The sequence below is a fragment of the Saimiri boliviensis genome, chromosome 19 (genome assembly GCF_048565385.1).
Source record: "Saimiri boliviensis isolate mSaiBol1 chromosome 19, mSaiBol1.pri, whole genome shotgun sequence".
Classification (NCBI taxonomy): domain Eukaryota; kingdom Metazoa; phylum Chordata; class Mammalia; order Primates; family Cebidae; genus Saimiri; species Saimiri boliviensis.
The window spans coordinates 36,543,250-36,556,388 of NC_133467.1; the positions used below are offsets into that span (position 1 = coordinate 36,543,250).

Here is a 13,139-nt window from a genome sequence, read left to right on the forward strand (position 1 = left end):
GCCTCTCCTCTTTTCCATTCTTTCCTTCAAATGCAGGCCGAGGCTGAGGTGGCCTCCTTGAACCGTAGGATCCAGCTGGTTGAAGAGGAGCTGGACCGTGCTCAGGAGCGCCTGGCCACTGCCCTGCAAAAGCTGGAAGAAGCTGAAAAAGCTGCTGATGAGAGCGAGAGGTGTGTAGGGAAGCTTGATGGCGTGTGGATTTTTTTTTTTTTTTTTTGAGATGGAGTCTCGCTCTGTTGCCAGGCTGGAGTCTCGCTCTGTTGCCAGGCTGGAGGATAGTGGTGCAATCTCGGCTCACTGCAACCTCCATCTTCCAGATTCAAGCAATTCTGCATCAGCCTCCTGAGTAGCTGAGACCACAGGCGCGTGCCACCACACCCAGATAATTTTTGTATTTTTAGTAAAGATGGGGTTTCAGCATGTTGGCCAGGATCTCTTGACCTGTGCTTTCTGCCTTGGCCTCCCAAAGTGCTGGGATTACAGGTGTAAGCCACTGTACTGAGCTGGAATGTGTATTTTAAAAAGAAGTTCATAATAGTTCTGATCAAGATTTCCTTATAAACCCGTTTTTTAAATCGTATTTCTGGCCGTGTGTGGTGGCTCACGCCTGTAATCCTAGCACTTTGGGAGGCTGAGGCAGGAGGATCACTCAAGCCCAGGAAGTCAGTGCTGCAGTAAGCTGTGATTGTGCTACTGCACTCCTGGGTGACAGAGCAAGACCCTGACTCAATCAATCAATAAAAATAAAATACGAACTCCATCATACAGGATCTCCTTTCTGTTCTGCATATTCTCTCCCCTTGAAGACAGAGTAAGGGTAACCTAGATGCTGTGACCCTTTTGTAATTGGTATTTCCCTACAAATTGCCCTAATGATCCTTAAAATGGGATCACCAGTATGACTTCCACTTTCTGGATCATAAATTTCTATTTGTGAGGTTAATTCCTCTAAAACAGAGGTTCTCTAAGTAAGGTCTCAGACCAGCAGCATTAGCAATACCTGGGAACTTGGTAGAAATTCACATTCCCAGCACCAATCCTGATCTACTAAATCAGAAACTCTGGATGCGAGGCCTGGCAGTCTGTTTTTAGTAAGCCTTCTCAACCCTGCTTGCATTATTAGAATCATAGGTGGGGGTAAAAAAAAAAAAATTAATTAAAAAAAAATCATAGATAGGGGTGAGGGCGGAATCACTGGGGAGTTAAAAACTACAGATGCTTTGATCTCATCCCAATTCCATTAGAATCAGGTACAAGAGTGATCTGGGCATTGATGTTCTGGAAGTTCCTCAGCTAATTTTAATGTGATCCTAGGGTTGAGAACCATGGACCTTGAACCAATTCACAACTCATCTTCATCTTTTTGAAAATAGTCAGTTATTTCCTTGCCACATGTGAGTTAGATTAGAACAGAGGTGTTTGACAACTAAGGCTTCTCAGAATCAATAGTGCCCTGCTAAAGGTACATTACCATTGTGCAGCTGTAAAAATGAAAGAGGCAGCTATGTGTATACTATTGCCAAATTATAGAAAGTGAGGACTGGGCATAGTGTCTCACACCTGTAATCCCAACACTTTGGGAGGCTGAGTTCGGCGATCACTTGAGGCCAGGAGTTCAAGACCAGCCTGGCCAACACAGCAAAACCCCATCTCTACTAAATGTACAAAAATTAGCCAGGCATGGTGGCACACGCCTGTAATCTCAGCTACTCAGGAGGCTGAGGCACAAGAATCACTTGAACTCAAGAGGTGGAGATTGTAATGAGCCTTCCTCAAAAAAAAAAAAAAAAAAAAAAAAAAAGAAAGGATAGCTGCATGCCAAATACGGGGTGGGGGGCAGGGAAGAGTGTGAGGAGAACAAGTTGCGGAACTGTGTAGTTTATGATTACTTAGGGAAGCTGGGGTGGGATTTTTTTGTGTATATGTGTGTGTATATATATATATATATATATTTTTTTTTTTTTTTTTTTTTTGAGACGGAGTTTCGCTCTTGTTACCCAGGCTGGAGTGCAATGGCGCGATCTCGGCTCACCGCAACCTCCGCCTCCTGGGTTCAGGCAATTCTCCTGCCTCAGCCTCCTGAGTAGCTGGGATTACAGGCACGTGCCACCATGCCCAGCTAATTTTTGTATTTTTAGTAGAGACAGGGTTTCACCATGTTGACCAGGATGGTCTCGATCTCTCGACCTCGTGATCCACCCGCCTCGGCCTCCCAAAGTGCTGGGATTACAAGCTTGAGCCACCGTGCCCGGCCTTGTACTTTTTTTTTTTTTTTTTTTTTTTGAGACGGAGTTTCGCTCTTGTTACCCAGGCTGGAGTGCAATGGTGCGATCTCGGCTCACCGCAACCTCCGCCTCCTGGGTTCAGGCAAGTCTCATGCCTCAGCCTCCTCTGTGTAGCTGGGATTACAGATGCCTGCCACTACACCCAGCTAATTTTTGTATTTTTAGTAGAGACGGGGTTTCACCATGTTGACCAGTCGGGTCTCAAACTCCTGACCTCAAACTCCTGGCCTCAGCCTCCCAAAGTGCTGGGATTATAGGCATGAGCCACTGTGCCTGGCCACATAAATTTGTATTTTTATTTAATATTTAGATATTTAATTTTTTATATATATATATATATATATATAAAGATGGGGTTTCTCCATGATGGTCAGGCTGGTCTTGAACTCCTGACCTCAGGCCTCCCAAAGTGCTAGGTTTACAGGCATGAGCCACCACACCCGGCCTTAAATATTTAATTTCTTAATAAGGATTTTTTTTTTTTTTTTTTTTTGGCGAGGTGGGAGGAGAGACAGTCTGGCGTGCAGTGGTATGATCTTGGCTCACTGCAGCCTCTGCTTCCTGGGTTCCAGTGATTCTCTTGCTTCAGCCTCCCGAGTATTACAGGGATTACAGGTGTGTGCCACCATGCCCGTCTCATTTTTGTATTTTTGGTAGGGACAGAGAGTTTCATCACGTTGGCCAGGCTGGTCTCAAACTCCTGACTTCAAGGGATCCACTTGCCTCAACCTCTCAACGTACTGGGATTACAGGCATGAGCCACTACGCCTGGCCAGGATGTATTATCTTTATAACAAAAAGTTTTAAATGAAGTAAACTAAGGTGTGGGAGTAGTAATAGGGAATTTCCATTTGAGCGGCAGACAGAGGAATGGGGTTTTTTTTTTTTTTTTGAGATGGAGTCTTGTTCTTATCTTGCTGGAGTGCAATGGTGTGATCTTGGCTTACTGCAACCTCTGCCTCCCAGGTTCAAGTAATTATCCTGCCTCAGCCTCCTGAGTAGCTGGGATTACAGATGCAAGCCACCGTATTTGGCTAATTTTTGTATTTTTAGTAGAGATGGGGTTTTACCATGTTGGCCAGGCTGGTCTCGAACTTCCGACCTTGTGATCTGCACACCTTGGCCTCTCAAAGTGCTGGGATTATAGGCATGAGCCACTTTGAGAAATGGGCTTTTAAAAGTACAATTCTGAGACCGTTGGAGCGGAACCGATGACATACTCCTGAGGATGTCAGTATTGTATTTGTCCTGTTTCTGGCAGAGGTATGAAGGTTATTGAAAACCGGGCCTTAAAAGATGAAGAGAAGATGGAACTCCAGGAAATCCAACTCAAAGAAGCTAAGCACATTGCAGAAGAGGCAGATAGGAAATATGAAGAGGTAGGTGACCTTCTGTTTATCCCTCTCTTCAGTGATATCAGGCTTTTGCAAAGAATAATGCTGTAAATAATTCCTTCTTTGCTTCAGTAAGCTATACTGAAATATTTTCCTGTAGGTGGCTCGTAAGTTGGTGATCATTGAAGGAGACTTGGAACGCACAGAGGAACGAGCTGAGCTGGCAGAGTCGTGAGTATCTAGCCCCTGAAATCTTGTCACACCATTTTATCCCTTCCCCTTTGGCTTGGTCACTAATAATAAATTAGCATTCTTTCAACCTTGTTAAACAGGGCCTAGGGAGTGGGAGTCATCTGTAGTGCTTTTTTAGGCCCAAGAATGGCTTTAGGTTTCCTTATTCTCCTGACTAGTGACAGGTGACAAAAGAGACTTTATTTTATTTTTATTTTTTGGTAGGGTTTACAAATTAAGAGCAAATAAGGACTAATACATGGTGAACAGTTAACTGGAAGAGCCTACTGGATCCTTCCACCTGGGGTGGAAAGCATCAAAGCAGCTGTCCTGATTTAAGATCTGGTGTCTGGCTGGGTGTGGTGGGTCACACCTATGGTCCCAGCTACTTAGGATGCCGAGGCAGGAGGATGGCTTGAACCCAGGAGTTGGAGGCCAGCCTGGGCAACATAGAGAGACCCTGTCCCTAAAACAAATAAAAAAATCTGTTGTCTGTTTTTGCCACTTTTTTAATCTGCTGGGGACCCTTAGGGCAAGGATAGATATTAACTGCTCCCTGTTGGTACCTTCTGGGCCTTGTATAACAAAGTCACTGCTGATGCTTATGTATTTGTGCTTGTGCTTCCCTTAACATTCCCTTCTGCCGGACATAACATATCATGACCATGGTGGTGTTCTCTTCCCATTTTTTGAAATTTTTTTTTTCGTTTTGCTGCTTGTTTTCTTGCTGTGTTCCTTTTTGACCTTTCTCCCTCCCCACAACCTGGCTTGTGCCATCCCCGTGACTATCACTAACAGCCGTTGCCGAGAGATGGATGAGCAGATCAGACTGATGGACCAGAACCTGAAGTGTCTGAGTGCTGCTGAAGAAAAGGTACTAACCATTAAACCCACAGCAAGATTTTATATATATATATATATATGTATGGTGTGGTTTTGTTTTGTTTGTTTTGTTTTTGTTTTGCAGCTGCCTCCCCTCCACTGGTTGATTTTGTTGAGTGCTGTCTCATCTCTTCATGGAATGCTTCATTCTTTTCTACTTACTTGGCATTTTTCATCTCTTCTTTCCTAGTTGCTTCACTGCCTCTCCACAGGGTCTCCTTCCTTTGGGTGATTTGGGGGACTGGGTTGGGCATTTGTTCCCACCTCCACCCCAGGTGACAATTATGACTTGTTCTTGGTAGTGGAGTGCTCTCAAGTGTTCTTTCTTTACTAGTATTCAAACATTTTGAGCCCAGGAAGGTCCAACTCCTGACATGGTCTATGGTAGAGGGAGGAGGGTTGATGCTTGCTCAGGTTACTTGGGAACATCTTTTCCCCAGTATGCCTTCCAACTCTCTCTACATATAGGTTCAATTCACATCTGTGTGTCTCTCTCCCTTTTTTTATTCTCTTCCTCTTCCCCTTTCCTCTCCTGCGGTATTTAAAATATTCACAGTAAGTGTTCTGAGCTGGAGGAGGAGCTGAAGAATGTCACCAACAACCTCAAGTCTCTTGAGGCTCAGGCGGAGAAGGTAGGGGCTGGTTTGTGAAAGTGACAGGCTTTGGGGCCTGGGCCCAGCCCTGCCCTTGATGAAAGACTGGAGACACCCATTCCGTATATAATCCAGTGAGGAGTGTCCTCTTCCTACCTACTTACCATGTATTTAGATTCTGGGTTGAATGCTACTTTTTGTGCACTTTGATTGCTTTAATGAAAATAACTTCATGGTCTCAGGTTCCTCGAGACATGTGCTCCTCAGGCTGATACTGCTGTGCTGAAAGGCAATACAGTAATCAGGGGCCCTAACAGACTTTCTAGCAGACAAATGGGGGCAACAGACAGAATCAGCTCTGAGACCTAATGAGCAGTCAAGACAGATGACTTCATTTTACCATCATGTGGGAGTGTTTCAGTCATGTGACCTTGGGGTGCCACTGCTGCTCATGACGCAGGGAAAAGGAAAAACATTTCCTTGGGTTGATCTGAACAATGTCAAAGCTTAGATCCATCTTAAAAAGTCATGGAGAATTTTTATCTATGGATATCATGACTCTAAAGACATAGATTTCTGGATTTCAAGGACCTGTTTGTTGTCTAGAGCCAGGCCTTGCTCTTACTCTTGGACCATTCAGCACATTAAGTCCAAGAGGATATTAAATGTAAGAGTAAGGGTAGGGACACGGGTATTGTCTGTGTGACTAATTTCTACTCTGAAATTTTAATCTACTTCTCTTACAGTACTCTCAAAAAGAAGACAAATATGAGGAAGAGATCAAGATTCTTACTGATAAACTCAAGGAGGTGAGCTGAGGGGATTATAGGGCGGGACCCAAAACATTTAGAGGTATTTAAGGCATTAATGTGGACTTAGACTGGCTAGTTTGGGTTCTGAAAGTTTCAGAAGTAGAAGGTGGAAGAAACAGAGATTGTTCTTCTTTGTCCACATCTCTGATTCTGACTGATTTTCATATTTCCCCCAGGCAGAGACCCGTGCTGAGTTTGCTGAGAGATCGGTAGCCAAGCTGGAAAAGACAATTGATGACTTGGAAGGTATGGAACCTGGAAGAGGGATTGAAATAGAAAAATATAGAGGAAGACCTTGCCTATTAACCATTCGTCTCTTTTTCCTGTACACCAAAGGAAGTTGGTAGTGACTTGGCATGTATTAATATCATGTTCACTGTCCTATGCCACAGCTAGGCAAAGTGGGTCAAACCCTAGAATTGGATTTTTAAAATTAATCTTTTCCTTTCAGAAGACTTCACCTAATATTCTGCAATGTGTATTCTTCCCTTTGAGGAAAATGATAATGGCTGCATTTACCTCCAATTTAGTAGTCTTCAACCTTTAGTCTGTAGCTTTAAATGGAAGCCATGATTTCAGAAGGGCAAGACGCATGTCAGTTCATGGCTGCTTTCCACAATTCTTTTCACCACTCAAGTTGTGGGGTATTTATCAAAGAAATGAAGTTGTGGCATAACCATATCTGAGCACTGACAACGAATGTCGGGAGCTTTCTAAATACTTTCTGTCCCTGCAAGTTGGTAACTGCCATCCCTCTGACAAGGGCACATGTTTGCTCTTTGCTTTGAGAGCTCTGATGTATGCTCCATTGGTATGCTTTCGGAAGAGCTGCAGGGGCAACCTGTGGAGCAAAGGGGCCACTAATAGGGTTCACATTTCGTAGGCAGAGAAGTGTCTGAATATGGATGTCTACTCTCTCCCTTTGCTATTTTTGTTCCTGGAATTGGGTACCTGGATGGGAGTGATACCCTCTTGAGTGCCTTTGGTAATAGGAATTTCTAGTTATGATTGTGCCCAGGTTCTCAGCCCTTGCTGCAGTGGATAAGGGGTATCAAAAAAGGGAGTTGGTCATAGGAGAGAGTAGATCTGAACATGCCCAGTCATGGTTGCCAGAACAGATGTTTTCCTAACTGTGGTATTAGACCCACAGTCACACTTTTCCTAATTTCTAATGATTCCCTCTCTTCATCTGCTTCTGAAACCTTTCACTCTGTCCCCTCATTCCTCCCTGTGGTTCCTGTGCCCGTCCAGATGAGCTCTATGCCCAGAAACTGAAGTACAAGGCCATTAGCGAGGAGCTGGACCACGCCCTCAATGACATGACCTCTATGTAACTATCTGACAGCAGAGTGGGGCTGGGATCTTGGCTTGTGGGTGGATGGGGGTACAAGCTATGCATAGTGGTGTGCTTTGGTTTTATTCTCTGGAAACTATAGAATCTCCACCCTTATCTTTGAAACATTGGTGCTGGTTATTTGTTTGGCAAAAGCTCTGGAAGTGTGGCCGGGCGTGGTGGCTCACGCCTGTAGTCCCAGCATTTTGGGAGGCCGAGGCTGGTGGATCACCTGAGGTGAAGGGTTTGAGACCAGCCTGGCCAACATGGTGAAACCCCGTCTCTACTAAAAATACAAAAATTAGCCAGGCATGGTGGCAGTGTGCCAATAATCCCAGCTGCTCAGGAGGCTGAGGCAGGAGAATCGCTTGAACATAGGAGGCAGAGGTTACAGTGAGCCAAGATTATACCACTGCAATCCAGCCTGGGCAATAGAGAGCAAGACTGGATCTCAAAAAGAAAATTAAAGGCCGGATCCAGTGGCTCACACCTGTAATCCCAGCACTTTGGGAGGCCGAGGGGGATGGATAACTGGAGGCCAGGAGTTCAAGACCAGCTTGGCCAACATGGCGAAACCCCGTCTCTACTAAAAAATATTAAGAAAATTAGCTGGGCGTGGTGGTGCACGTCTATAATCCCAGCTACTTGGGAGGCTGAGGCAGGAGAATCGCTTGAAACTGAGAGATGGAGGTTACGGTCAGCCAAGATTATGCGGTCTGGGTGAAAGAATGAGACTCTGTCTCGGGGGGAAAAAAATGCTCTGGAAGCAGTTAATCTTGGATCAGAGGGAGAACCCTGATTGACTTGTAACTTTTATACTTTGTAGTTATAGTTTTTTTATTACACTGATTTTTCTATTTGCTTCTCAAATTTAGTCTTCTCAGAAAGGATACTGCCAGAGGTAGAATCCATGCAACTATGGAGATTGGGCCCAGAGAGCAAGTGACTTGGGCCCTGACACATTAAAACAAAATTCAGGCCTCCTGGGTGTGTTTGATTTGTTCCCTGATATTAAAGTTTAGGGAACTATTTAAGATGAGAAATACCAAATTCACCTAAGAATTGAGCTGAGTCCCAGAAGCAAGCCAAGGGGTAAACAGCACCAAAGAGAGCTGCGAGTTCATCTGTTTGCTGTGGATCCCTGATCCTTGATGCTAATCGGCTTCTTTGTATCTTTCCCACTAACCCTGAAAAAAAGCCAAATTTCTCAGGCTAAAGTGTCTGGCTCTCTTTTATTATTCCTGCTGCCACCTCTTCCTTTTTTTCCTCTTCCTTTCTCCTAATTTGCTATCTAGATTGATGCCAGTCCTTCTCACGTAGAGTATCCTTACTTTTTCATACAGATAATTATCACCGTTTCTGCTCTGTTCTGGATCTGCCCCCTTTCCTCCTCGGGGAACCCAACGCCCCACTCGCTCTGGATTCCATTTGGGTCAGCCTGGCTGGTCCCCAAGGCATTAGGATCGGGGGGCGCACAAAAGCAACTTATGTATTTTCTTCCACCCCCACCCCAAATTAAAATGTTAAGCTGCCGGAAACCTCATGCCACCCTGCATTTGTGTCATTGACAAAGCTGCTGCTGTCCCTAAGAAGGAGCCTTGAGGTGGTGATGTGAGGAAGAGCTATCGTAGGCTCCCCTACCTCTGACTTACATAATCAAAGCCACTTTTGTGTGTGTCTATTTTTTCTTGACATTTAAACTCAGCTGATCTGATTCTACCAGAGTGATGGATTTAGTACAAGTTCCTCAGAATGGTAATTTTAGTTACACTCCTCAGGCTGAACAAGATTAAATTCCTTATTTCCAGGTTCTTAGATCATCTGCCTGCAGTGTTTCCATTCTCTCTTCAAGTCCTCCTCCTTTGCTGTAGTGTCATTGAGAAGCCATTGAATGGCTCTCAATACATATTCTGTACCCTTTTACTCGTGATCCAAATGGTGCATCCTCAGAACACTCAGAACTTAAGATATTATTGCTGAGATTGACGAGTTGCATCATCCCAAGTCACAGAAAAATATACAATGGATAGAATTCTCAACAGTTTTACATTTTCTTCTTTAAATCTTTCTTACATATTTGAGACTTGCTACCGTTTGCCTACTAGTGTGTGCTAGTGGGATATAAGACAAGTGATAAATTATTATTGGGAAAACTAAAATGGCCCATCATGAATATTTCAAATAATGTACATATAGAGCTGATGATTTATTACATACATAAATTTCTGCTAGTAAAATTTTCCCTGGTTCATAACATGGAATTAAATATCAACATTTTAGAAATTGCCCATTCCAATTTACGCAGCAGAGATTTCTGAATAGTATAGCTGTGAATTATACTAATTCAAGCACTTAAGTGTAGTTTACTTAGTACTTTAGTCTCTCAGAAGGGTTTGTATTTAAAATTTTCTTTTCTTGCCGGGCGCGGTGGCTCAAGCCTGTAATCCCAGCACTTTGGGAGGCCGAGGCGGGTGGATCACGAGGTCGAGAGATCGAGACCATCCTGGTCAACATGGTGAAACCCCGTCTCTACTAAAGATACAAAAAATTAGCTGGGCATGGTGGCGTGTGCCTGTAATCCCAGCTACTCCGGAGGCTGAGGCAGGAGAATTGCCTGAGCCCAGGAGGCGGAGGTTGCGGTGAGCCGAGATCGCGCCATTGCACTCCAGCCTGGGTAACAAGAGCGAAACTCCGTCTCAAAAAAAAAAATAAATAAATAAATAAAATAAAATTTTCTTTTCTTTCAGCTGGGTGCAATGGCACATACCTGTAGTGCCTATAGCTACTTGGGAGGCTGAGGCAGGAAGAAGGCTTAAGCTCAGGAGTCCTGCACTGTAGTATGTTGTGCCAGTCAGGCGCTAATAAAGACAGGCATGGTGAAAGGCCTGGCCACTTGACACGAGCAGGAAAAGATAAGAATGACTGGTTTTTAGAGTAAGAGAATGAGCCAGGTTCGGTGGCTCATGCCTGTGATCCCAGCACTTTGGGAGGCTGAGGTGTGAAGATTCCTTGCCCAGGAGTACGAGACCAGCCTGGCAACAAGTGAGAACCTGTCTCTACAAAATATTGTAAAAAAAATTAGCTGGACACGGTGGTGCGCGCCTGTAGTCCCATCTACTTGGAAGGCCGAAGCCAGAGGATCCTTTGTGCCCAGGAGTTTAAGGCTGCAGCTAGCTGTGATCGCACTGCTGCTCTCCAGCATGGGCGAATGAGACCCTCAAAAGAAAGAGTAGGAAAATGATGGGGTTACAGATGTAGGGAGGTCACATTGTCCTGTTTTGGGGAGTTGAGGGAAAGGAAGGAAGATGTGGCTGACAGTCTGGCAGGTATCTGGGTGAAAACAAAATTCTATGGTTTGAGGCAGAGAGCTTGACGTAGAGAGTTGGGAATCCATAAGGGGTACAGGTAGTTTACAACATGGAGGTAAGTTAGAACCATAAAGGAGAATTGCAAGCATATATATATATATATATATATATATATATATATATATATATATATAAACAGTGAGGAAAACGTTATATAGGAGGAGGAGCCAAATGGAACTGATTGGAGGGAAAGAAGACAGATGAGTAGTTAAAGAAGTTCAGGGTTGGCCGGGCGCGGTGACTTACACCTGTAATGCCAGCACGTTGGGAGGCCAGGGTGGGCGGATCAAGAGTTCAGGAGATTCAGACCATCCTAGCTAACACGGTGAAACCCCATGTCTACTAAAAATACAAAAAATTAGCTGGGCATGGTGGCAGGCACCTGTAATCCCAGCTACTTGGGAGGCTGAGGCAGGAGAATTGCTTGAACCCAGGAAGTGGAGGTTGCAGTGAGGCAAGATCGAGCACTGTACTCTTGAGTGAGTCTTCCTCTCAAAAAAATAAAAGATTGGGTGGTTTCCGGTGGTTCTTAACTTCAACAGAGAGGTTGAGAAGGAAGATCACTGAAAATGGGACATTCATTGATACTTTAGTAATTGGAGGGTACATTTTGAGTGTTAATAAGTCAAGGGGGGAGTAATATTTTCAGGGGCAAAAGAATGTATTGGTAGGAAGAAGATATAGGCAATATAGTTTACTAGAGCAGTGCTTTATCTAGCAGAACTTTTGGTAATGATGTGCAGTACAGTAGCCACGTGTGGCACTCAAGCACTCAAAACGTGGCTAGTGTGGTTGAAGGGGCGAAAGTTTAATTACTTTCATTGTAGTTCATTTAGATTTAATTAGCTACCTGTGGCTAGTGGCTATTACATTGGACAACACATTCCCACATATTTAGATTCCGGGCAGAAGAAGTTGGCTTTGACATGAAGAAAGGCTTCTTAGAAAGGAAGTAAGAGAGAGAAATTGGGAGAAAAGTAAGGTGTTATAACTGGTATCTCCTGTTTTCCCTGTGGTATGACTACTGTGAGCAAGGATAGAGACCAACAAGCTGGGGTAGCAAAGTGAACAATGAAGTACTATGAGTACTAACTTCATTCCTTCGTTTAAGGCTCAGTGTCTTTGCAGAAGTCATTCTGTGTTACTTGAGCCTGCATTAGTATGGGGGTGAAGCCAAGCATCAGAGCAAAACACTTGGCCCCTTAATAATTCCTCCTCCTCTTCATTTCTAAGATCCGTAGGCCCATTTTGCCCCTCATTTTTTTTTTTTTTTTAAATTTTTCTTTTATTCTCCCCGAATGTTCGGGGAGACCAATTTGAGTAATAATATCTTCCTTGTTACCATCATTGAGATGAGGAATAAAATGTGGTAACTCCATGTTATCTGATAGATGCAACTGACCTATTCTGTTTGGTAGCTTTATCTTAGCCCCATCCAGTCTCTTCCTTTCACATGGTATTAGTTGAATACTATCCAGCTCCATGGAGTTGTTCCTCCCCCTCCTTTTTTTTTTTTTTTAAGATGGAGTTTTGCTCTGTCACCCAGGTTGGAGTGCAGTGGTGCGATATCGGCTCACTGCAACCCCCACCTCCCAGATTCAAGCATCTCCTGCTTCATCCTCCTGAGTAGCTGGGATTAAAGGCATGTGCCACCACGCACAGCTAATGTTTGTATTTTTAGTAGGGACAAGGTTTCATCTTGTTGGTCAGGCTGGTCTCGAACTCCTGACCTCATGATCCACCTGCCTTGGCCTCCCAAAGTACTGGGATTACAAGCATGAACCACTGTGCCTGGCCATGGGGTTGTTTCTTTCTTTTTTTTTTTTTGAGACGGAGTTTCGCTCTTGTTACCCAGGCTGGAGTGCAATGGCGGGATCTCGGCTCACCGCAACCTCCGCCTCCTGGGTTCAGGCAATTCTCCTGCCTCAGCCTCCTAAATAGCTGGGATTACAGGCACGCGCCACCATGCCCAGCTAGTTTTTTGTATTTTTTTTTTTAGTAGAGACGGGGTTTCACCATGTTGACCAGGATGGTCTCGATCTCTCGACCTCGTGATCCACCCGCCTCGGCCTCCCAAAGTGCTGGGATTACAGGCTTGAGCCACCGCGCCCGGCGGGGTTGTTTCTTAATCAGGTACAGCTGAAAAGAATATTGGACCAAATGGATTCTCTGCCTTGCCTTTTTGTTTGTTTTGTTTTATTTTAGCTATTATCAGGGAACCAAGAGCTTTAACTAAGGAGCTAGTACTGACCCTTAATTTTTAATTATTAGAGATAGCAGAGTTAGAAGCTAAGTTCAAAG

The 13,139-nt window shown here is 44.3% G+C and overlaps 1 protein-coding gene across 15 annotated transcripts in view; it reads left to right on the plus strand.

The window, feature by feature from the left end:
- The window catches only part of TPM3 (tropomyosin 3), a 34,412-nt gene that overhangs the window by 15,230 nt on the left and 6,043 nt on the right, over nt 1-13,139 (plus strand). For 4 of the 15 annotated variants that reach the window (XM_074389937.1, XM_010329611.3, XM_074389939.1 and 1 more), the window contains 6 exons: nt 37-170; nt 3,547-3,664; nt 3,780-3,850; nt 4,649-4,724; nt 6,072-6,134; nt 6,314-6,383. In XM_074389937.1, the coding sequence (XP_074246038.1) occupies nt 37-170; nt 3,547-3,664; nt 3,780-3,850; nt 4,649-4,724; nt 6,072-6,134; nt 6,314-6,383 (532 nt within the window). The other 11 variants (XM_074389932.1, XM_010329606.3, XM_074389935.1 and 8 more) reach the window with 6 other exon arrangements.